This window comes from Apus apus, chromosome 5 (assembly GCF_020740795.1).
Source record: "Apus apus isolate bApuApu2 chromosome 5, bApuApu2.pri.cur, whole genome shotgun sequence".
Classification (NCBI taxonomy): domain Eukaryota; kingdom Metazoa; phylum Chordata; class Aves; order Apodiformes; family Apodidae; genus Apus; species Apus apus.
Genome location: NC_067286.1, coordinates 50,882,208 through 50,905,732, shown reverse-complemented (window position 1 = coordinate 50,905,732; position 23,525 = coordinate 50,882,208). Strand labels below are relative to the sequence as shown.

Genomic DNA, 23,525 nt, shown 5'->3' with positions numbered 1-23,525 from the left:
ACCAGTTTTAAAATTTGTCTGGCAAAAATAGGTCAGGCCACTCTAAATGGAGTTTGCTGTTCTGAAATGAATTTGGAGGAGCTGATTTAGAACTGGTATGAGATGTATCATAAAAACTACAACTTCAGGGAACTCAAATTGTAATTATGTGATTCTGCTCTGCACATGAAACTTTGGTTTCAAAAAGCAGAATAATGCCTGAACCTAACAAGTCAAATGTGAGAGAGAGTTGGTCATAAAACGCCCTGAAAACAGTCTTTCTCTTATATAATTGGTAGGGGTACAAAATAAATTGTGAACTTTCCATGCAATTCTTATGACCGTCCTTATTACCTTCATAATCCTTACTCCTCTCAGCCTTCATTTGGCTGGGAATTGACTCCTTCTGAATACTGCAGTTGCACACACTGTATGAAGGCCTGTTCCTATGGAAAAGTGCAGCTGGGATTTGAGGCGTTGCTTATATTTATACTTGGTTTGTTTTTTCATAAGTGTATCCTGTGTGATACTGATGATAATTCTTGCCTGACTAGACAGCCCCGTGCCTGGAGACTGTTTCCACAGGCAGAAAAACCTAGCCTGACAACTTATACTGATGAAACTGAGGTCTGGTAGGAGTAAAAATAATTGCAAGTATGTTTTAAAATGTATCTACTTCCAAGTTTCTACACAAAAATCTAGAGCTGAAACTCTTATCTCATTTTAACAGGCAGAACATTGTTCCTGTCTCACGATTCAGCAAAGCAGCTAAGCATGGGCTTAGATATGAACTACAGCAGAGATGGAGGGAGGAAAACATAATGCAATATAGCAGTCCTTCCTAGGAGGTCTTGGACCCTGGAGGTATCTTGGGATGAGGAGGTAGTCATTACAAATCAGGTTTATCCTAACATCAGTGTTAGCAAGAAAAATTACCTCTCAAAAGGAGAAGAAATTGGAAAGACCCACACAGCATTGACAAAATGTTTTACAACCTAAAACAGAGGTAATAAATACAGTCAGCCTCCAAATGAAGTCCTCTCCATCATCATTCCCATGAAACACATGAACATGGCAATAATTCCATTTTCCCACTGTCTGGAACCTGTGCAAGAAGAGGTTAATTCCCTCTCAGCCTTTAAGGCACAAAGTAAAAGTTCTTGTTAGTTGTTTTGTTGTGTTGTTGTTTTTTTTTAAATCGTGTAGAGAAAGGGGCAGGCTTTAAATATTTTTGTAGGCTGCTTGGCAACAAATTGCATGTGATCTTTATAAAAACAATGAGTTCTCATAGAATTGACATTGTGTTTGAACTGGGTGCTAATGCTCAATGGCTGGTTTGTGAGCAGAAACAGGGAGAGAGGTGTTACATTGTGCATTGTGTGCTGCTGCTGGGCTCCCAGAGAAAGAGGGAGCTGTCAGAAGTTGAGGACCAGGGTGGGAATAAAGCTGTGGCTTTCGCAGTGCATAAAATGCATTTGGTGACACTTGCCAAGGGCCGTGGCTGTGCCCTGAAGGCCACTGCTGTGGGGTACAATCTGCACACAGGACATGGTGCTCACGCATGCAACTGGTGGCTGCAGGCCTGTCTCCTTCTCAGGAAATTACCTGTGTACCTGAATATTTTTCCTTCAGATGTGGTGTCTACTTGTCTGCAATCAAGGTGCTACTTAATAGATTGTAATCCTTTCCCTATCAGCTGAGAACTGATTTAAACTGATATATCATCTGCTCAGCTGTGCAGAAGCAAAGCATTACTACTTACTTTTTGCTTTGTCTTCTTTTACAAAAAATTTCCCCCTTCATTTTGGCCTTTCGCCTTTAGGTTACAACTGAAGCACATTTTCTTAGGCTTATTCCACTATTGCTGAAGCCAAAAACATGCTTCATGTCCCCAGAAAATTCTCTACCTGGCAGGAAAATGACCTTTTAAGTGAATATAATATGCAACAGAAGAGAGAAGAAAGCAGGGAGGATTTCTGGTATTGGATTTGCATCCCCTTCCATGAGCTGGGGAGGTTACACCATTTCCCAGCACTGAGGACCTTTGGTTAGGGTGTTTTGAACCATTCCTGGTGTGGGTAGAGGGGTTAAGCACATACAGTACCCACTGGATTGCTCTAAAAGATGATATGAAAACGAGTTGAATATGGGTGTATCTGATACCCTCCCTTAAAATGAGCATGAATAAAAAGTCTTATCACTGTTGCTTCATTTTCACCAGTCAAAATATGGTAATTGCTTTCTGTATAAACAGGTACTAATGAAACCACAGGGCTTTCCTGAAACTTCCTCCATGTGAAGATATGAGTGTGGCAGCTCACAAGAGCTGGGAAATGTAGTGCACGGTAAGCAAACAGTATCCAGTCCTGTAACTAACATACTATGAATTCAGAGAAGTGGGCACATAGTGATAGGATGAAGGGGAATGGCTTTGAACTGGAAAAGGGTAGGTTTAGATTAGACATCAGGAAGAACTTCTTTACTGTGAGAATGATGAGATACAGGTTGCCCAGGGAAGTTGTGGATGGCCCATCCCTGAGAGTGTTCAAGGCCAGATTGGATGGGACTTCGAGCAAACTGTTTAGTGGGAGTTGTCCCTGCCCATGCAGGGGGGGCTGGAACTAGATGATTTTAAGGTTGCTTCTAACCCAAGCTATTCCATGACTCAATGACAAGTGACTTACATATGATTGTTTATGACCTACATCAAAGCCAAAGCCAAGCTGATGTCCAGATTTTCCAAATACAGGTGCTCTGAATTCAGTAAATGATGATGATGATGATAACTTCCTGTACGTGTATAGCTATTTGGGTTTTAACTCTCAAAACATACCTAAATGGGGACAAGGAGCTCTTGAAAAGTGTCACTCAGTAGCAGGGCACCCACTGACTATCTGAGCCTCTCTCTGCAGATATGTGAATGTTACAAGTCTTTGTGAAGTTTCATGAGAGAAGCATGAGGCAGTGACTCTTTGTGTATTAATATGTCCAACAGGTAAAGATGGAGCTGAACAAATGCAGACTTGTTCACTTGTTCATGTTCCAACAACACCACTCTTCTGTTTACTCCCATATTCATTAATCCTACATATATGTCTATGTGTATGTAGATAGATAATTTCATACACACCTGCAGCAGAGAGACCATCAGGCTACAGACATGCACAGGTATCAACCGTGCTATAGCAAATGTCTAGCAACGTCTGTTTTCAACAATTGTGGCACTGGTTTTGTCTATAGATGCAGGACAACCTCACAAAAAATGGACTGTGTGTTTTAGTGACTGTCTTGTGGAATCGATAGCAGAGGATTAAATTATGACTATCAAACCAGTCACCTTTGTCAAAGGGTGTAATCGCAATCTGTTTGATAGTGACAAAAAAATGCCGTCTGACGCAGCTTTGTAGCTCTGTGAATGACTGAATTAATTCCCACTGGCTGAGCACTAACTGCAAACTGTTATCACTTCGCAGTTGCTGTTGCTACTTTTGCTTTACTCAATGGTTTTATTTTCCAAGGTAGAAATTGGCAGGGAATGGAATTAAAACTCCTTGACCTACTCTGTGTAGGAGCTGGAAAAATGAAAAGGAAAGCAGTACCTGCTTAAGATAAACCTCACAAAACTAAAGGCAAAGGACCATTAGACAGATCCTCTGATATGGCTTTTATATTACAGACTACTACACTAAGCACAATTGACCCACTTTTGAATAAACTGCACTGTGTTTGAGTGTGGCACATCTTCTCTAGAAAAGCATGCGCTCTCTCTGAAGACAGTAACAGTTGGCAAGTCGTCATTTCTCTGGATGACTGACTCACTATTAAAATCTCCTCATTTGGATTCATCTTGGCTTCAGCTTCTTGCCATCATTTTTTGTCTTTCTTGTCCCCAGTGCATTTATAAATCCCTTCATGCCTGGTGTTTTCTTCTCAAGGAGAAAATTAACTACATGCAAGAAGAGCCCTCAGTGCTTTGCCTCTTCATTAAACTCTTCAATGGTATTTCACCAATCATCATAAGGAAGAGCTCCTGGACAGATACCTATTTCTTTAATCAATTGTGCAATAAAATGCAACAAGATGTGTAAAAGCAGGTAAAAATCACTGAACAAAAGGCAGAATTCTCCAGCACGATTACATGTGGTCACACATCATCTCACACACCTCATCTTGGAATCTCAAAGAGCTCCCATGAAAGTATGTTTGAATCAAATTGGATAGGCCATTGACTTGCATAAAAGCACATGAGATGTAACGAAGAAAATCCTTGATTGTTCAAGCTGTGGGCAATCGGGCAGCCTTGCCAGATGTTGCCAAAGCTAGGAGATTTGGCAGGTTTTTTAACTGGCAGTTCTACAGTCTGGGAAACAGTTATTGCTGTTGGGACTGCCACTCAAACCCATCACTCGCCACTGCATTGGTTTTGACAGGCAGGAAATTGCATCAAATGTCTTTTTTCTTTTTTCTTTTTATTTTTTTTTTTTTAGCCTGTCCTATTGAAAACACACTTGGAGAGTGGTTTCCACCCTCAAACTTTCTTTCCAAATTCCATCAGTTGAATTTTGTACTATGATATTTTCTGCCAGTTGAAGTCAAAGGAGCTATAACATAAATGGATGTACTCCTGAGCCTTTCTCAGGAGCTAAGGACAGACATTTCTGTTAAAGCTGACTTAAGAATATTATCCAAGTGTTGATGCCTCATGCTTTTGTCTTCCTCCTTAACTGCTGTTCATTTTTGCAGAGAAGTTATTAAACCAGGGAAAACAATGCATAAATACATACAAAGCCATCAATCTCTTAGCCCCTCAACACTCATCTCTGCGATCTAGGTGTGACTGGGTGATGCAGGGGAAGAGTGGACATGGGGAGAGGCAACTTTAATGAAATCCCCATGCTGAACCATTGGCAAGTTATCACTTCAGCCTGCATTTCTTTGCTCATGCACACATAAATACTTAAAAATGGAGTGCAGGAAGTTATTTTTGGTGCCCCACGCTCTGCAGATACCATTGTTTGTCTTCTCTGCAGATTTTTCTTGTTTAAAGGATGTATTTGAAATCCAGAGAATTATTTGCATCTTTTCTCACCTCCATTTGCCAAATGCACAGTGACAGGAAACAGGCAGCCACCTCTCACTGGAAACATGTCCTTACTGGGGTGCTGCTCTCCAACCCAATACCAAGAGCCCTGCTGGCTCCAGCAATGCAGGGACATCAAAATTTGCTTAACCAAAGGCTCCACTGTGTGTTCTCTAACACAACTTTTAAAGTTAATAGTCTTTAATGACATATTGGTTAGAGATTAATAAACCCTGATAGATGCTTGCAGTTAACTGTGGCCAAGGGAAGTACCACCAACCATGACCTCTAAACTGTCATCTACAGCAACCAGAAGGACATGTCTGACATTGGTACCACTCCATAAGATCACATTCTGAAACATGGTAAAGAGAAACTTTCAAAATCATCAGTCACCTTCTGCTAAGGAACAACTGCCGGGTTTTAATTCTCCCTGTTTTCTAAGGCTTCTGGCAGAACTGTGACATTATATATTCAGTGAAATACAAGTATGAAAATGCCTTCTCTGAAAGAGCTTGGAACCGTTAATGCATTTCATACTGCAGAAGCCTCTGCCCAGCAGGTTATGCATCTGAGCCATCCACTTTGTACCTCAAAAAATGACCAGCTTATTTATCAGCTCCTGGGAACTGCCCCTCTATTTGAAACTTTTCTATATTTCTGTTACTTGCAAAGTTGATGTTCTTTGGGAAAGCCAGGGAAGGAATCTCTTCTCACATCTCTTTCACAGTCAAGCTGACTTGACATTTGGATGTAAAATTGAAACCACTTCATCAAACAGAAACAAACAAATAGGAGAAAGGTTGAATTATTTCTGAAGGGACAGGCAGTTTAGCAGAATGGTGTATTTTGAGAATATCTGACATCTCCAATGCTGTGAAAGAGATCAGGCAGTTCAGAAGGAGCCTTCTTGCTTGCCTGCTCTTAAGTAACTCACTGATTTTTCTATTATGATGAAGGACATGGAATAGATCACACATAATACATCCTTCCACAAATGTTTTATTGCAAAAATACACGTTATTTTCTATAATATATTATTTCAGGGCTTGCAGATTTTGTTTCAGGTAGGTTAAGCCAGGAAATTATAGAAAATTGTAATATACAGGAGTTTTGAGATCTGCAGATAGAAAGTGTCATGGTTTGACTCAGGATCAGCTGTGTATAAAAGCCCACAATGTTATTATTATTTTTATACATTTATGACTGCACTGTAATAACTACCTGCTGCCCTGCTTCCAATCCTAGTATTCACAGTGTGAAAAACAGCCCATCTAATCTCCATTTTCTCCTTGAAGTGGTCTCTTTTGATAGGTGTTGGAGACAGCTGATTTATAATTTACACTGTGTTAAATATCTGTAGTGACGTCCAGAAATAGTCTTTGCCAGTGAATATTACTACTGAGGCCTTGTCTTGACTTGTATCTACTGTGTATGCAGTAAAAGTATCCCAAGTTTCTGTGATCGAGATAATTCAGGCAGAAGGGGTAACCTGGCTAGCTAGGGTCACCTGAAGCTGAACATTGTGCAGCAGAGTGAGTTGGCCCACCCAAAGCAACATTCAGCTGTGGCTGGATTGCTTATTCCTGCACAACTTCACCAGCTTATGTAGCTCTACAGGATCTTACCCTCAAGCACCTTCATCTACAGAAATACCCACCGTACCAAATCACTGCTCTGTTGTCCCTCTCTCCTTCCATAATGTAAGTCCCTACATGGCACAGGCTCCTCTGTTTCTTGGGTCATTTTTTAAGCGGCTGCTTGCACCAGGCTGGCATTTCTACCTCTGCATGGAGGTCAGGTAGGATGAAACAATGCAACTCATGTTATGGGATTGAGTTGTGAAGAGTTGGAAACTCCTAGGAGACACTCAGCCTTGCCTTTAGGGTGCTACAAAACATCTACATATAACAATCCCCTTACTATTACACATTGCAACAGTTCTTCAGTATCTGCTGAGGCAACAAATCTTCATAGCGTGCTGGAGCATACAGAAGGGAATTGGAAGGTCCTGAGTTCATTTGGCCACAGATGACTGAGAGCAAGTCAGACTCAAAAGAGCAGAATTACACAATACTGTCACATGGATGAGACCAATTGCATCCTGCATCCACAAGAAACAGAGGGAAAATTGAAAGGGGAATAAAGGGAAAATTAACAAACAAGTTTCCAAAAACTAGATGGAGTTTTTACTGTGTCACATCCTCTCTGAATTGATGAAGGTTTTTGCCCTAGTAAAGAGGGAGGTTTTGAATGAAAGGCCCATGGCAACAGAAACAAATCAGCTCTACGAGTACATAATATTCAAATGAGTTTTACATAACTACTCTCCCTTTCTTCCAACCTTCAGACTGCATGAAAGAATGGCTGAAAAACAAGATGAATGTAAGAAAACCAGCCTACAGGCCAGGGAAGGACCTTTCCCATTGCCTATGTCAAATAAAGCATGCATGTTCTCAATGAATCACACCTTAAAATAAACCATGCCCATCAAAGCAAATTAAAAAACCCAACAAAACACAGCAGAGGAAGGACTGAGAGTGACCCACACAACCCTGCTCCCACCACACCATCTGCCCCAGTGAAGAATCATAAGGACCTCACCTGCACAGCACTTGCACATGGAAACTGTCCCTAACATGATACCATCACCCCAAAAGACCTAGTCTTGAAAATGGCACGTCTCACTGGAAAGTGCATTTTACCACTAAGTTGATACAAACAAACTTCACCTTTGTTGCAAGCAACTAAAATATACTCAGTTGAACTTGACCAAGTTAGAAGCCATCATAACTCCTGGCATTATTTGGAGATTGTGTGATGAAACTTATTTACAGCACAGAGACTTTCTAGCAAGCCCCATATTCTACTTACCACCATTACATGGCAACAATTGTTGTGAATCAGTATGGCCCATCAGTGTGGCTCACCAGTGCAGCCTACTTGGCGGACTTCTGGGAGTCAAGGAAGGTGGAGACAAAACACAGTAAGAGAATGGAGGCTGGCCAACATCCAGAGTTTGTACACAGGCTCAGCAGTACGTTGAGACAGGGCCAACAGTCAGCACACCTCTTCCTCCGTTAGCGTCTGAAAGGAGCAGGACTGGCTCAGTGGGACACAGCACTCCTGTTTCTTAGCTGGTATTAATTTTATTGATTATTTAAATTTTATAAATCAGCTGACTGCTTGTTATCAAACTTCGGTTGGAGAAGCAGAACACACATTTTAGTGTACTCTTCTTTGCTTCTAAAGGAAAAGTCATAAAGCACTTACATTCAATATCTTTTTTTTTTGGGCATGACCTCACTTCCTCCAGCTGCTTAATCCTCTTATTACCATATCTCTCATTCCTTCTGTACCTTTTCCCAAGTGTCTCCTGTTTACTTTGCTCTACTAGGCTGTCTTTTTTCTCCTGACTTTTGTGGTATTTTGCTTTGAAAGACTATTTTACATGGTACCCCTCCCATTGTTTACATGTGTGTGGGCAGAGGAGCCAGACTAAGGGGTGGCTGCTGTAGGACAGGGTAATAGAAATGAAATCTTTGCTTAGCTATTCATCTGGCACAGCTAATGAGTCTTTTCTCATGGTTGGCACTCCCTGGTGTTTCAGATACGGGCTAAACAAGGAAAATGAAGTGTTGATGAAACCTACGGTGGCATGATTATTGCCTTGAAATGGAGTCACCATTCAGGTCAGATTGCACTGTATCTCTAAAATATGAGAGCTAAATAAGAATTTGGATTACTTTCCTGTGTTACAGACTTAACTTTCCTCCCTTTTCCTCACTCAGCTATAGGGTAAGAAAGCTTTTGCTTTCAGTCCTCTTCCAGGAACGCTTAAAAAAAACTATACACGTTAAACATTGAGATCCTCAACCTTCTCTGCAGCACCTTTAACAAGCCAGAAGAGCATGCAAGGACTCAAGGGCAATGCCAGTAGTGCAGGGGCAGAACACAGATGCACAACACCTTTCCAGAACACTATTTTTTATGGGCAGAGGAGCACCTTGCAGGCCTGTGACCTTCAGCAACAATGTTTTGGGAATGTGGGCAGAGGGACATCTAACAGGCATCAGTGTGGATTTATTTTTGTAGCTCTTTGACCACAGCAGCCAGGGATGGTTAGGACATTCCTGAATAGGATGTTACACTTCTCTGAATTTTGGGTTGAATATACATGATGTCCTTACATGGACATACTTAATTGCAAGATAGACAGCATTTTTTCCTGGTTATTTGGAACTTGTTTAAACAAAGCCAGAAAATAATCTATTCCTGGAATGGCTGTTCATATGGGGAACTCCATAAAGTCAAGGGATTTTAGCTAAAATTGCATAAATATCTTCCTTATTTCCATAAATAGCTTCCTTTGTGTTAGACACCTTCCCTTGCTGTTCTAGCAAGACCCACAAGGCATCCAGACAGGCCCAAAGCCTACCTAGCTCTAGGATTTGAAGGTTTTGTTGCTGCTATTAGACAATCTTCAAATACAAATTTTCTTCTCAAACTGAGATTCCAACTCATTAAATCACTCACTGGTAGGATATGCAAAGGATGGTAAACGAAAAGCTTTTTAACATCTTTATTCTGCACACACTAAAAAGCAAAAAGATGAAGGTGATGTAGAACAGTGGTAAGTTCCCCATGAACTTCCTATTAGGCTCCCTGCCTTCTCATATGTGACCAAAATATATTTTTTAATAAACCTGTTATTATAGTTCAGAGTCTCTGCCAAGTGTTTACAGTGTTGCCCTAAGTAACAAGTCTGAGCCAAGGGACTTAATTAAATGTAACCTGCTTTTTCAGTTATAAAATTGTCCTTAAACATCAAAAGGCAAGTGAACTTTAATAATAAAATTTGAAATCACTTTGCTCCTCACTGCATATAATCAGTGACTTCTTAGAAGGCACACGGTATTTTCACAGATAATTTCCCACAACCATTTATAGATTTTATGACAAGTAACATAACATTTACATTTCTGGCGGTATGTGAGAATCTCAGATTTCATACTTCCTTCTTGAACTTATTCATAAACCACATGGTTGCAGGGAAGATCATAAAATTTTAAAGAAATATGTTTATAAAGGATGGCCCTTTTGATCTCACACTTTTTTAGTGTCCTTATGATTTTAGAGGCTTCAGTTTTCATTTTGGAGCACTTAGGTGTGCATATGCTGCAGTTTTTTTTACAACCATCTCAGAGGAGGTTCTCCCTATGAGGACTTCCGCTAACCACAGAATTGGTTTGGGGAAGGTGCCGAAGAGCTTTCTGAAGGTCTGGGATGGACAAACACAGGTGGCAGAGCTGCACACCTGCTAAGTGAAACTGGACCAGAGTTTTCATTCACAATAGCTCAAGGCCCAGCATGTTAATGAAAATGAGGTTGATGCAGCTTATATTGATGAGCTGGGCTAGAAATCAGAGTAGCTGAACTGCCAGATGGGTCTCAACACGACGTCAAGGTTGAGGTCCCACCTGACTCACAGGCTCCGATGTTGCTGCTCTCACCTCCCATCAGGGCATGAAGAAGCAACAGTCCCTTCTTCTGGGATTGTTTAGTCTGGAGAAAAGGAGGCTGAGGGGAGACCTTATCATTCTCTACAAGTACCTGAAAGGAGGTCGTAGCGAGGTAGGGGTTGATCTTTTCTCCCAAGTAATAAGTGATAGGATGAGAGGAAACGGCCACAACTTGTTCAAGGAGAGATTTAGATTGGCTATTAGGAAAAAATGATTTACCAACCAAAAGGGCTGTCAGGCACTGGAACAGGATGCCCAGGGAAGCAGTTGAGTCACCATCCCTGGAGGTATTTAAAAGGTGTGTAGCTGTGGTGCTTAGGGACGTGGTTTAGTAGTGGACTTGGCAGTGCTAGTTTTACTGTTGGACTAGGTGATCTTACAGGTCTTTTCCAAGCTAGATGATTCTATGATTCTGTGGCTGAAGGTTGCAGACTTTTCCACTTCTTCTCATTCATTTACCTCTGTCTCATACCAACTCCTCTTTTTCAGCTGGCATACTGACCGTAGCAAGTGGCTATGGGAAGATCTCACAAGCAGGACAGTGCAGACTGGGACAGGCTACCTAGAGAGCTCGTGAAACCCTGACTCCTGGAGGCTTGCCCACACACGATGAGACAAAGCCTCAGCTGTCCCCATCCAGTGTTGGCAGTAGCTCTGTTTTGAGCAGCAACATGGAGCAAGGACCTCCAGCCATCCCTTGTAGACAGTATTTCACCAATGCTGTGAAGTCTTTCACCTGCTTTTCCCATAGCCACACCAGCTCATTTTCCAGCTCCACCTCTGAATGTGGTACTGATGCATTCAGCCCACTTGGATAAATCCTGGGAAAAAAAGGTCATCTCAGTGCAAAAGTAAGTCAAAGCTTGGCATTGCAATCTGTACAAGCCTGGCTGAGTTCAGGTGTGTTTTATTTCTCACAAGCTGTTTCTTCTGCTCCTTGCATTCAGGTTTACAAACTCTTCAGCAGGGCATTCATCTGTTCATCACTTTGCACAGCTTTCGAGCCTCAATATGTAAACAGCTGGAGACCACCCCAGACTCCTGGAGACCACATTTTGGGATGCTTGACTGGCACGTGTTACAACGGTGACGAGCAGTTCACCTATTAGATGCTTTATGACTTGATGTTCTCGCCATCTCCATCTGATTTTGAGCCGTAACAGAGAAATCTCTGGAGTGGGCTGTGGGAAGAGCACTGCATTCCTGAGCTGGGTGAAACGTCTGGTTGTGTGGAGTAAGCATTTGCTTGGGATCACATAAACAGTTCCAACTTGAAAGAGCCACAATCTCTAGATCCTAGTTTGTTTATATTTAACTTTGTGGATCTTGGCTTGTGTGTTTTGCTAGTCTAACTATTGATGCTATACTAGTCTGACTGGATTGCGTCAAAATTTTCTGTTTACATTATACAGTCTTCATGGTTTGAAAAGCAAAGAGGCACCAAAGTACAAATAGTGGTGTATTGTAACGAAACGCCTTGCATATAAAGGAAATGCTCATGCTGTTCACCAAGTCTGTAAAGCACAGAGCTTTGTGATACCTGAAGAGCCTTGATAACACTTACTGTTTAATTTTGATGAAAAACGATGTAAATGGAGATATTCAATGGGGAAATCCACCACAAGAGAAATGTGACAGCCTAAGCAGACCAGTAAGAGCAGGATAAATGAGAATTCAAATGGCGTATTAGTGTTTTTAATTTATAGTGGTGCTTATTTCACCTCCACGAGGAAAACCCCTCACCCATTTGCACTTTCTTTTCCTATCTGCCGGGGGACATGCGTTAACAGTCATTACAGGGGACGACAGTTCTCCCGTCCGCAGGCACAGCAACAGAAAGCGGGCAAGAGCTCGGTATTGTTTAAATTCCCCTGCTGCCTCAGCAAGAAAACCCTATTTATTCGGAGTGCCAACAGGCCGCTCCCCAGCGGGATGGGGCAAGGGGCTGTGGGACAGGCGCTCCCGCCGGGCCGGAGGTGCCGGGGGTCTCCGCCGCGCAGGGGCCGGCCCCGCCTGCGCCCGAGGGGGCGGCCGGAGCCGGGGGCGCGCTGCCGCCCACGCCGCTCCCCGGGGAGGCGAAACGGGAGCCCCGCTGCCGCCGCTGCCAAAGCCAGGAGGTGGGTGGCGGGCTCGGAGCTGCCCGCAGCGGGGGGTACGGCCGGATCCGCGCCCCGCCCCGCTCCGCCGCGCGGCAGCGCTCCACCGCCCCGGGCCGGGCAGCGGGAGGCGGGGGGTGGGAGGGCCGCGGGGCGGGGCGCGGCACGGGGAGGGGCCGCCCCCCCGTCCGCTCCGCTCCGCGCCCGCCGTCGGTGCCGGTGCAGGCGGCGGTGGCGGTGCCGGTGCCGCCGGCTCCCGCCGCCCCCCCGATCGCCCCACCCCGGCCCCGCGTCCCCATGGCCGGGCAGGAGTGGGACTGGTTCCAGCGCGAGGAGCTCATCGGGCACATCAGCGACATCCGAGTGCAGAACCTCCAAGGTAAACCAACACCCCCGGAGAAACCCCTCCCTCCGCCCCCGCGCCTTCCCCCTGTGCCGCTCCTTCCTCCTCCGCCTTTCCCCGTGTCCCGGTGCGGGGCTGTCGCGGGTTCTCCTGCCCGCCCCCACGGGCCGCCCGCGACGGGCTCCCCGGGCCCCCCACAGCGAGGGCGGTGCGGGTGCGGGTGCGGGGCCGGAGCGGCCGAGGGGGAGGACGATGGGGCCAAAGTTTCCGCCTGGCGCGGCGCCGGGCCCGCCCTGCCCGCGGAGAGCCCCGGCGCTGGGGCGAGCGGCGGCGGGCCCCGAGGGAGGGACGGGGCGCGGGGGCTCCGCGGGCGCGGGGGATGCTGCGGGGGTAGCACGGCCGGTGTCCCCGCCCCTTGAAGGCACTGCCACCCACAGCCGTGTCCTTAGGGCCGTCGGGGAGGGGGCTGCAGGGCTCGGCTCAGCTCGCTCGCTCCGCGGGGGACCTCGCTGGCTGGGCGGTGCAGAGCGAGAGGTGCCGGGGCTCTCCGTGCGCTGCGGGTTCCGGGAGCTCTGCCTGGTGACCCTCCCGGAGCCCGGCAGAGCTGCTCCGCGGGTTGGGAGGTAGTGACCTCCCTGCCACTCCGACCTGCGAGTTTGGGGATTCTCGGTACCAGGTCCGTATCGGCACAATCTGAAGGGAAGCGAGTGGCTATCTGGGTACCTACCCCATGTAACGTACCTTCTCATCACCTACTGTTGAATAAACACGGACAGAATTTTGACAAATCATCTACGAGATGCTTCACCATTCCGCCACTGGCCTTGTTGGTGGAAAGGATACAAATACCAAGGTTTGAATGGAGTTGGGTATCAGTGTAGTTCCTTCGAAGTTATGTTTGCTCCTCACCAGCAAACTCCTTGTGATTGGCAAAGGATGAGAGTTGATGAAACCAGGAAAAGCAGTAGTGGTCTATGGGAGCACAATCCATTGACCGTAACATACTACTCTTCATCCACAGCTCACATTATGCTGTAATGTATCTTCATGTTCTGTAAAAATAATAGACTTGAATTACAGGTCATTATCTCTCCCTGTTTATGCATAATGATATTAAAGCACTGTCTACTGGCAGAGGCAGTGCAGTTGCTGGAAATTAGTTTTGGTTTGGCTTGATTATAGAAGATGTATAATTTATTAGAAGAGAGACCCAAATTAGCAATCTTTCAGCTCTGATGTTGTATTAATGCAGTTAACTGCTGATCGGGTTAATCTACCACATCTTGACCTGCATCATCAGATGTTGATTACAGCCAGGGCTGTTGATTCCAGGTTGAACTCCCCTTGGGTTTTGATAGTCTCTCATTACAGTGTAATTGTACATTTCTGACTCCTGGCCCTGTCTTTTTTCAATTCTGTGTGTTAGCATGCATGGTCTGCCTCTCATCTCTTTAATCACTGTAGTGATTAAGCCAGGTTTAATCATTAATTCATGGTCATTTTTTGAGAAGGAATAGAAAAGAAACCTATTCTTAAAAAAAAAAATATCGTTTTGCCTCTTAGTCATTTGCATAAGAAGGAGTTAAACTCTGAGCCTTTCTGGAACTCAAAATGCATTTATACAGATGTACACAGCCTTCTCTAAAATTCCTATAGTCCTGTAGGAGAGTATCATCCTACAGGGCAAATTCCTTTGAATAACATTATGTTCATGAAAAAAACCGCCTGTTCCCTTCTAACTATACAAGATGAATTTTGAGAGATATATTGGTTGTCACCTTGCTTGCACTACTGAATAGGATTTTAAGAAGTTTCATGCCTGGTGTGGGCTATTGTGGGGGAGGAAAGGCATTTTGTTCTAAGGTGCTGTTCCAAAGCAAGTGGTAATATCTATCACTTACTGTATATATTACTTGTAACACACAGTTCTCACATTATCTTCTGGAGATGAGAAACATTTTACAGATGGCGAGTCTGATACTTGGAAGAGTGTGATTTTTGTCACTCAGGAGCTCAGCAGCAAAGCATGTTGCTTCGCTTCGTATTTCTTGAAAAATGGCAGCATATGCTCTATGTTCATGTGTAGTAATTAAAGTTGCTGCTGCTTTATAATTCAAAATTCATTTTCTCCTCTCAAAACAATGTGATCTGAGTCACCACTAGTATCGATGTCTTTCGGTTGCAGAATCAATAACAGTTTTGATTTGCTAGGAAGTCATGAGTCTAGGATGAAAAATTAGCTGAGGATGATGCAGTCTCCAGCAGCCCGGGTTGAGCTCCTGCAGGGCCCTGCTGCTCAGGGCCACATGAAGGACCTTGGGTGGTGAGGGTCCCCATCTGCTGCTGTGGACTCTTGCTCCTGCAGCTCTCTCTTGCATAATCAGCTGTGTTTAGGGTAGGTGCTATAAAGCTTACAGTTTGGCTTATTCTAGTATGCTTCCATTCTGTGGGACATTTTACACACGTGAAGGTGCTTCCCAGTCTCTGAGGACCCCATGATATGATTATACCCGAGAAGGAGTGTGTTTCAAGGTGAGGATGGAAGGCAGCATCTAAATATTTGCAGATAGGAACAACACATTGGAACACTGGCATGTAGGCCTACCTTTCTCTGCCTGATGCACAGAGCCAGCCAAATATGAGGTTCTTCTGGGTCTGGGAGACTTAACAGAGGCATTACTGTCATCGTGCTGAAGAGCTCGTGGAAGAGCCCAAGTGGTGATGAACATGGGAAACTACCACTACTAGCACCTGAGCAGTCTACCTGGTATTAAAGTCTTTGCAGGCAACATACAGTAATCTTTTTCATACCCTTTCTGCCTCCATTTTTAAAAGCTAAAATTATTAATTTATCTTGAAAAGTTCTTTGCTACCTCTTAGCTAAGCTTTAGAGCACTGCTGATGCAACATACTATTTAAAGATGGCATATACTGTTTCAGTCTGCTGCATCTTCCCTCTTTAGATGGGTAGTTCCACATCCAGGACGGATCCAGGATGTCGGTTACTGGGAATTCTGTGTTTTCATGGAGATGCTTTTTACAGTAGTTAATATCATCTCACCAAATTCAGGAGTTGTTCTAGATGTGTGTGCTGGGTGCAGAAGTATCCTCAGGACCTGTGTATTCTGTCACATGAATGAGTGATGATTGTGATGAATGATGACTGAAATTATGGCAGTTGTGGGGTTTTCAGCTTTTTCACAGGGAGACTAAAACTGACACCCAGGGGTAAAATTTGCTAAACTGACTGGACATAGGGAAAAAAAAGAGGAGGATTTTAAAAACTGAATAATGTCTGAATATTTAGACATAGACATATGATGATGGGCTTTTATTTTCCCTTTCCATCAAGAACTGAGATTTTCCATTTTATTTTTTCCATTAAGGAAGTGATGCTAAAATCCAGGCACACTGCTTACTTTCTCAACAGAGGTAAATTCAGAGAACAGAAGCAAAATTGACAGTCTGATGGAGGAGCAGGGAATGTAAAGAAGGAGTAAGTGCCAGATGGGGTAATGCATAGAGTTTCTTGCTCCAGATCTGTTAGATTTCTAAATGTATTTAATAAACTGATATTTTTGTGCTCTTTGTTCTATATGTATATTCTCCATAGTGAATTTCTCCACATACTGAAAGAAAAAAATAGAAAGCCTGTGCAGAATGTAGGAGCGGGTTATCAAGCAGTGAAATGCTCCATAATTAATTTCCTGCCAGGAGATGTGTTTTTTTTTTTTTTCTCTCTTTCTTTCATTACAACACCAGTGGGAACATTTTGTTAGAACTCAAGAATATTTTAAAATCTTCCCTACTGGAAGCTTGATTTAGAATAATAAAAAATATACTCCCTTATGTGGTGAATTACACTCACTAGAAAGAGGCAACATCCTCAGCAGGAACTATTCACTTTTAGATGATATTCTTGTCCTGTGCTTCGCAATACTCTGAATGTATATATAGTGTTAAGTATCTTTCCTTATATTCCTTGGAATGAAATATGTGGAGATGAATACTCAGGCAGTCAGTTGTTTTGGCCATCTCTGGCAAACAAATGGTGTTACCACCATTTAAAAATAATTATGGTTTGAATGTTCATTTCATAGGTATATGCATAAATATATGTATGTTTATAAAAAATACAAGGACTGAGATCGTAGAAGTCTACCATTCTGTCAGAGGACTAGGGAGGGAGCCGAAAGTCCTGCTTCTTGTCATTTTGCTACTCACTCAGGGTTTGATCCAGAACCCCCAGAAACCTCTGGAACCCTCATAGGAAAGACATGGAGCTGTTGGAGAGGGTCCAGAGAAGGGCCATGAAGATGTTCAAAGGGCTGAAGCAGCTCTTCTATAAAGACAGGCTGAGGAAGTTGGGCTATTCTGCCTGCTGAAGAGACGGTTCTGGGTAGACCTTATAGTGTCCTTCAGTATCTGAAGGGCCTACAGGAAAGCTGGGCAGGGGTTTTTCACAGGAGAGGGCAGTGATAGGACAAGGGCTTATGGTTTTAAACTGAAAGAGGGGAGACTTAGGTTAGACATCAGGAGAAAATTCTTCACCATGCAGGTAGTAAGGCACTGGAATAGGTTGCCCAGGGTGGTTGTGGAAGCCCCTTCCCTAGAGGTGTTTAAGGCCAGGTTGCATGAGGCCTGTGCACCTGCTCTAGTGGGAGGTGTCCCTGCTCATAGCAGGGAGGTTGGAACCTGATGATCTTTAAGGTCTCTTCCAACCTTAACCATTCTATGATTCTATGTTTATTCCTTCATTTCACTAGATTTAAATACTTTCCTGAGTCTCAGACCTTCTTTGCTTAGAGTTGTTTGGCGTTCAAACATATTTGGAGGGCTACACTAGAATATACTGTAGTGCTGTCAGAAATGCAAAAAGCTGTGATGACAGACTAAAAGAAATGACGTAAGCAATACCAGCCCCACAGGCTCCCCATCCTTGCCCTAGTTTGTACCTTTGGCAGAATCACTTAGTCATAAACTCCCAGCATACACTGATTTTCCTTGTTTTCCCATTTGGATGCTTCAGATCTGGACTTTTATAAGCTTTAGACACTGGTAACTATAGTTGTTACCAGTATGAACCTCAGCTTCCTCTGAGATAAAAGGTTCCGAAGTCTGTCTTAAGAAGTAGTAGGGGTCCTTAACTAATAACAGCTAACCCTGTCAGTGGGAGTATCTACCTATCTTTACCATGGGGTGCTTATGCATCCTTCCAACCTTAACCATTCCATGATTCTACAATTTTATGATTCTCTGGTGGACGTCCCAAGGCAGGTGCTCATAATCAGGAACTCCTGAGATATTTTCTCTTTGTATGAATATTTTTGTATGAAACATAGTTCTTATGATTGTTGAACTGGACCACAGAGAGTAAATTATTTATTTATTTATTACTTATAAGATTCAGCAGCATTCAGCCAGTTTGCTGTACTTTGTCATGCCTTTGAAACACATGGAAATTTTATAAATGGAAGGGAACCTTTTTTAATGTATCCATTCGTTCTGACAAGAGTAAGGTTCTGTAACTTAACTTTTCCATAACTTATCCCCATATTAATCAGGATTTAATTCTGCCTGTAGACGTGTTCATTTCAGTGGAGTTTCTTGTAGATTAAGGTGACATTTAGAAAGATTAATTTGCATGGAGAACCTTAGTTGAAGCCCTGTAGAACCACAAAGTTATGTTACTCTTTAGAAAAGTGAAGTTAAATAGGCCTGAGACTTATGAATGTGAATCCCCAAAATAAAGATTCAAATCTTTAAGAAGCAAAGAATCTGTAAGAAAGCAAAGGTAATGCTGGAATGTTTTTTGGTGGGAATGGTCTCTGTAAGGGCACTCTTATACCTGACAGTATTTGTCAGCAATGGAAGGAAGACTTACCTGCTCCTGATACAGGAAACCCTGGAACAGTGGGAGGTAAGACAATGTACAGATTGCATATTTTAGCATTCAGTTTTAACAAGGTCAGTGCCTAATTTATCTAACAAATTAGAAGTCTGGGCTCTCTGTCCCTTTGCATGGATGAAATTACACGAAATTCAAATCATGCCCAGTAGCTCTGCAGTCAAATGAACCCTTACAACTGCGTATTAACACTTTGTCGTAAGAGACTGTATTTTGCATCCAAGCATGGACCTGACTTGACGCATGGGGCTGATCTACTTTTAGTTGCCAACATCACCTTTTTCCTTCCTCAGTGTTCAAGCACCAGCCTTGGCATTAGGAGAGCTGGTGACATTTCAGACCGTATGTGCCTGAAGTTAAGTGTTAAGTGGCATTAGTTTAAAAATTACATTATTCAAATCACCATGTTAAAACTAATGCTGATTTAAAAGTACAAGCTACTTCTCATAGCTTCTCCTGTTTTGTCCACTCATCTTGGACAGGAATTCAAACAATTTTCTTTCTCCTGAAGACAATTTCAAGATTATGTTACTTGCATCCTGAAGTATTTATAGCATTTACTTTGAAAATATTAAAAAGGAATTATTTTGTTTCCTTTTTCTCTTTTAAAGACAGTTTTCTGTTGGACAGAATAAGCAACCTGGGGCATTTTGGCTTGTCAGTGTCCATTTAAACATTACTTGTTTATGTCCTGTGATGTTTAAACTTGCTGTTATTGCAGAATGATCGTTAAAGGCATATGTCTAAAGGAGAAGAGACAAATGTTATCTGTCTTGCCATGTAGAAGTCAAAAGAGTTCTCAAACTTAACATATTCAGGAGAAGAAATGAACAGATAAGTAGTCACATCTGTGTCAGTGCTGAAGTGGTGAAGGGCATCACAGCACCTTTTAGTGTCTTCTACATGTCTCTTTACCTGCTATTCTATTTTTATCTCTACCCAACCAGTTAAATACAGGGACTGTAGGTGGAGGATTGCAGGATGGGTTTTACTTCATTACAATTGCTGCATATTTCTGTGTGAATAGCTGAGCAGTGTTATAGCTGTAGTTGGAGGCTTTGCAGCCACAAACACAAGTTTAAATTGGCATTTTCTAGGTGGGAGACTCATAATAGCAACAGCCTGGATGTCTATGGAATGAATGCCTGTGGACATGTAACCTGCAAGCAGAGAGGATCTCTTTCTAAAATCAGAAATCTCACTGAATCTGAAAAGATGTTATTAAAAAAACTTAAAAGATAACACTAATCTTTATGCTTATTCCTTAACTCAGTTACATGATTCAAGACATATTTGTTGAAATACTGTAATACTTTGAGGGTTTCTAGTAATTATTTTCTGTTAATTCAGACATATATACAAGCATATTTTATGCTGTAGTATCTTGAAAGTTACTTCTGATTATATACCAGTGTATTTCAGATCCAGTGAATCTCTGAACAGTGAGTTATTCTATTTTTTATGTTTTATGTTGACATCTTTTGCTGTTTCTAGTCAGCAATGAGACCTTTCTAGCCCAGTGTTGTTTATTGCTTCATTACAGAAACTTTAATGTTTTTCTCTTTTGGTAGTATAATTCTAGTTGTTTACCAAATAAATGTTCCCTAAATATGTCAGAGGAATAATTTCAAATAGACACATTTATATTGCAGTCCTTGTTGTCTTTAATCCATGTATCCCTTTGGATCTTCATCCTGTCCTAATTAAAACCAAGGATGAGTACATTTTGTAGTGTCCCAAGCTGGAGAAGGATGCCTCTGCTCTTGCACAGTGTCCATGGCCAGGAGAACACGGCTAATTTAGTGACATGTTCAGATTTACACACCAGCCAGACCCCACCCCTGCAGTGCAGATCCTGGAGGCTGCCATGCTGCCTTGCTCACTCAAGTGATGCTCCGTATGTCTGAGTCCATCCAGAGCCCTGCTAAAGTCAGGGATGCTCAACACATACCCACCAAATGGCCTGGCTGGATCAGATTATGCCACCAGTTCCTTCATGTGCACAGGGATTTTTAGTAGATCAAGTCTTGTCTGAAGGCAGTAAAACGTATTCTTCTTGCCTGTACTGCTGGGTTTATGGCTTTTTCAGCAACTGGACTTTTCAGTTTTCTGTTTCATCTTTGAGTTGTGTTGGAGACTGTTGTAACTTACCTGGTTGTGAAACAAGTCTCAAGTGTCTAATTAGTCTCCATCATGATATATACCATAGTGCTTCTCTTTGTCTACTGGGACGCTCAGGGAAGGTGCTCCACCTTTTACCCAGACTTACATGGAAGCTCAGATTTAGGTCTTGCACCCAGGATTGTCCCTCGGAGGGACTGAAACTCTCTCAAGCAGTCATTGTCCACAGTGGCACAGCAGTTGCAGTCTCCAGATTAACAGAGAGCCCTTACAAGAAGGCATTTTTTTATGTTGCACCAGGAAGAAGGTATTTACAGGGGTATTTTGTTTGAAATTAATTTCAAACAAACTGCCTACATACATTTTTTCCCCTCCTTAACCAGCTTACCATCACTGTTAGTGGTAACATGGCAAGTCATACTGTTTTGGACCTGTCCCTTGGGGTAATTAATTTGTTAGTACTTCTGAAACCTGCGAAAGTTCTCTGATGTGCACTGATCTTGCTAGTATCTCATAACTCTCAGGTGCTTATTGTAAGCTACATTTTAATTCTTCCAGCCTGTTTTTCCTATGTTTTCTAAAAGAAATCTGTGTAACAGTGGAAGAAACCCCTTGATGATCAGGTGTCCACACGTTTCTTCATGTGTTGTGACAGCCATATCGCAGCCTGAACCAGCTGCTGGAAGGAGTTGTGGCTGAAGCTCTGAGTTGCTTCCAAAGCACAGGAACTGGTTGCGTGCATGGGCTGTCCTTCTTTTGTGCACTAATGGTCAGAAATACTTTGCCATTTTGTTTGAGTCTTTGCAAAGAACCCCGTAATGTCTGTCAATAGGTGTTTGCTTATGCTGTCAGAGGAGCTCGCTACTAAGGGCTGATTATGCTCCTCTTGGCTCAGTGAAAAATGGGAAGGGCAAGAGACTCCTGGCACCACGACAAATGAGAGCAATGCCAACGAAGATAGCTTTGTTAAAAACTGATCCTTCATATGACTGTGCTGGACATGTGATTAAGCTTTCTCGCTTTTACTGATGTCCATGATAAACATGAACTGCAGCTATAACTTAATGAAGATATAGTACTTATAAATAACATGGTATGAAATCTCCACTTTAGACTTACTGTCTGGGATGTATGTAAGGAAAGACACATAAATCTGTTTGGGCTGTTTGCCCAGGGAGAGTAAGCACGCAAACGGAAGGGGGCAAATGGGGAAAAGCCACAGAGAAGCAGAGTGCCCAGTCCCAGCTGCATGGTCCTCAGAACAGCAGCTCAGAAGGGGCTACAGCTGGCCCCGTCGTGTGAGGCTTAAAGCTGGTGAATCGTGAAAGTCCTGCCCAAATGAGAAGACGAGCTTCCAGAGACAAAATTCCCATTGATTCTCCCTTGTTGACAAGGTATGTGGTAGGCCTGTTCCTGTTACAAATCCTGAGTGATTCTAGCAGTTACTGTTCAGTGTAGCTGGGAAGAGTTTGGGCATTGTCCTTCTTCTCAGTCCCAGGTAGGGGACTTCCCAGCTCTGATGATTAGTACCACAGAACAGAACAGCATTTAATTCCTATTACTCTCAGGGGTTTTTTTTGGTCCTTTTTTTTCTTTCTTTAAAAAAAATATATATATTAAAAAAATATCTCTCGATACAGGGCAAAGAGTGGTTTGAAGTTACAGGGACTCTTGCCTGAGTTTTTCCACTTCTACCCGTTATAAATAAAAGAAGTTTTTAAGGGACCCAATGTTAGATAAAAAAGAACTTGTGCTCAGTCTTCTTCCTGAAGTTAATATGATTATTGACCTTGGCTGAGAGAAGACAGAGTATGAAATTTTGCTGGCTAAACTGCATTTCTTGTTTTGAAGGTAGATGGTATTTTTATGTGTTCAGTGCTGGCCTTTCAAAACTTTAAAACATTGTGTGTTTATCAGAAAGATCAAAGAAGATAAGAAATTTAATTGTTTTTTAAAACTGTGTGTATGAAGAGGAAGCAGCATGTTTTGGTTGCTAATAAAGCTAGGGGATGCTATAAAATCCTTCATTTGTAATGCTGCAGTTGATGGCATCACTCATCATGAATTTATTTTACTTTAAGAACTTGGAGGTCACAGCAGTGTGACTGCTCTGAAGTCAGGAAGCGGTTGTGACCCTGGTGATGGTAGCCCGTGTCTGCAGGAGAAGGGCAGCACATGCTTCCCGTCTTGTCCTGTCCCAGGCGTCACTGAGAAGGGCCATCCCTGGGTGCCAAGAGATCCAGATGTAGCTGCAGGGGTCTGATGCCCATCTGTCTCTCAAGACTCGTTTTCAACTAATTAACACAGCCAGTGATACTAAGTTTTTGTTTCAGCTGGTCAGGTCTTGGGTACCTTTAAAATCCTTGACTTTCTTTAATTTGTGGGGAGGAGGTTTAATCATTTTTTCATTATCTGTTCCACAGATGGCTCTAGAGCAAAATTTTTTCATGCATATTGAGTCTTTCACTTTTATGCT

General features: G+C 42.9%; 1 protein-coding gene across 2 annotated transcripts in view; it reads left to right on the top strand.

The window, feature by feature from the left end:
- Nucleotides 1-12,866: 12,866 nt before the first annotated feature.
- The window catches only part of CLMN (calmin), a 77,230-nt gene continuing 66,571 nt past the window's right edge, over nucleotides 12,867-23,525 (top strand). For both annotated transcript variants that reach the window (XM_051621949.1, XM_051621948.1), the window contains exon 1: nucleotides 12,867-13,056. In XM_051621949.1, coding sequence (XP_051477909.1) covers nucleotides 12,975-13,056 — 82 coding nt within the window. In that variant the 5' untranslated portion in view covers nucleotides 12,867-12,974. The remainder of the gene's footprint in view (nucleotides 13,057-23,525) is intronic.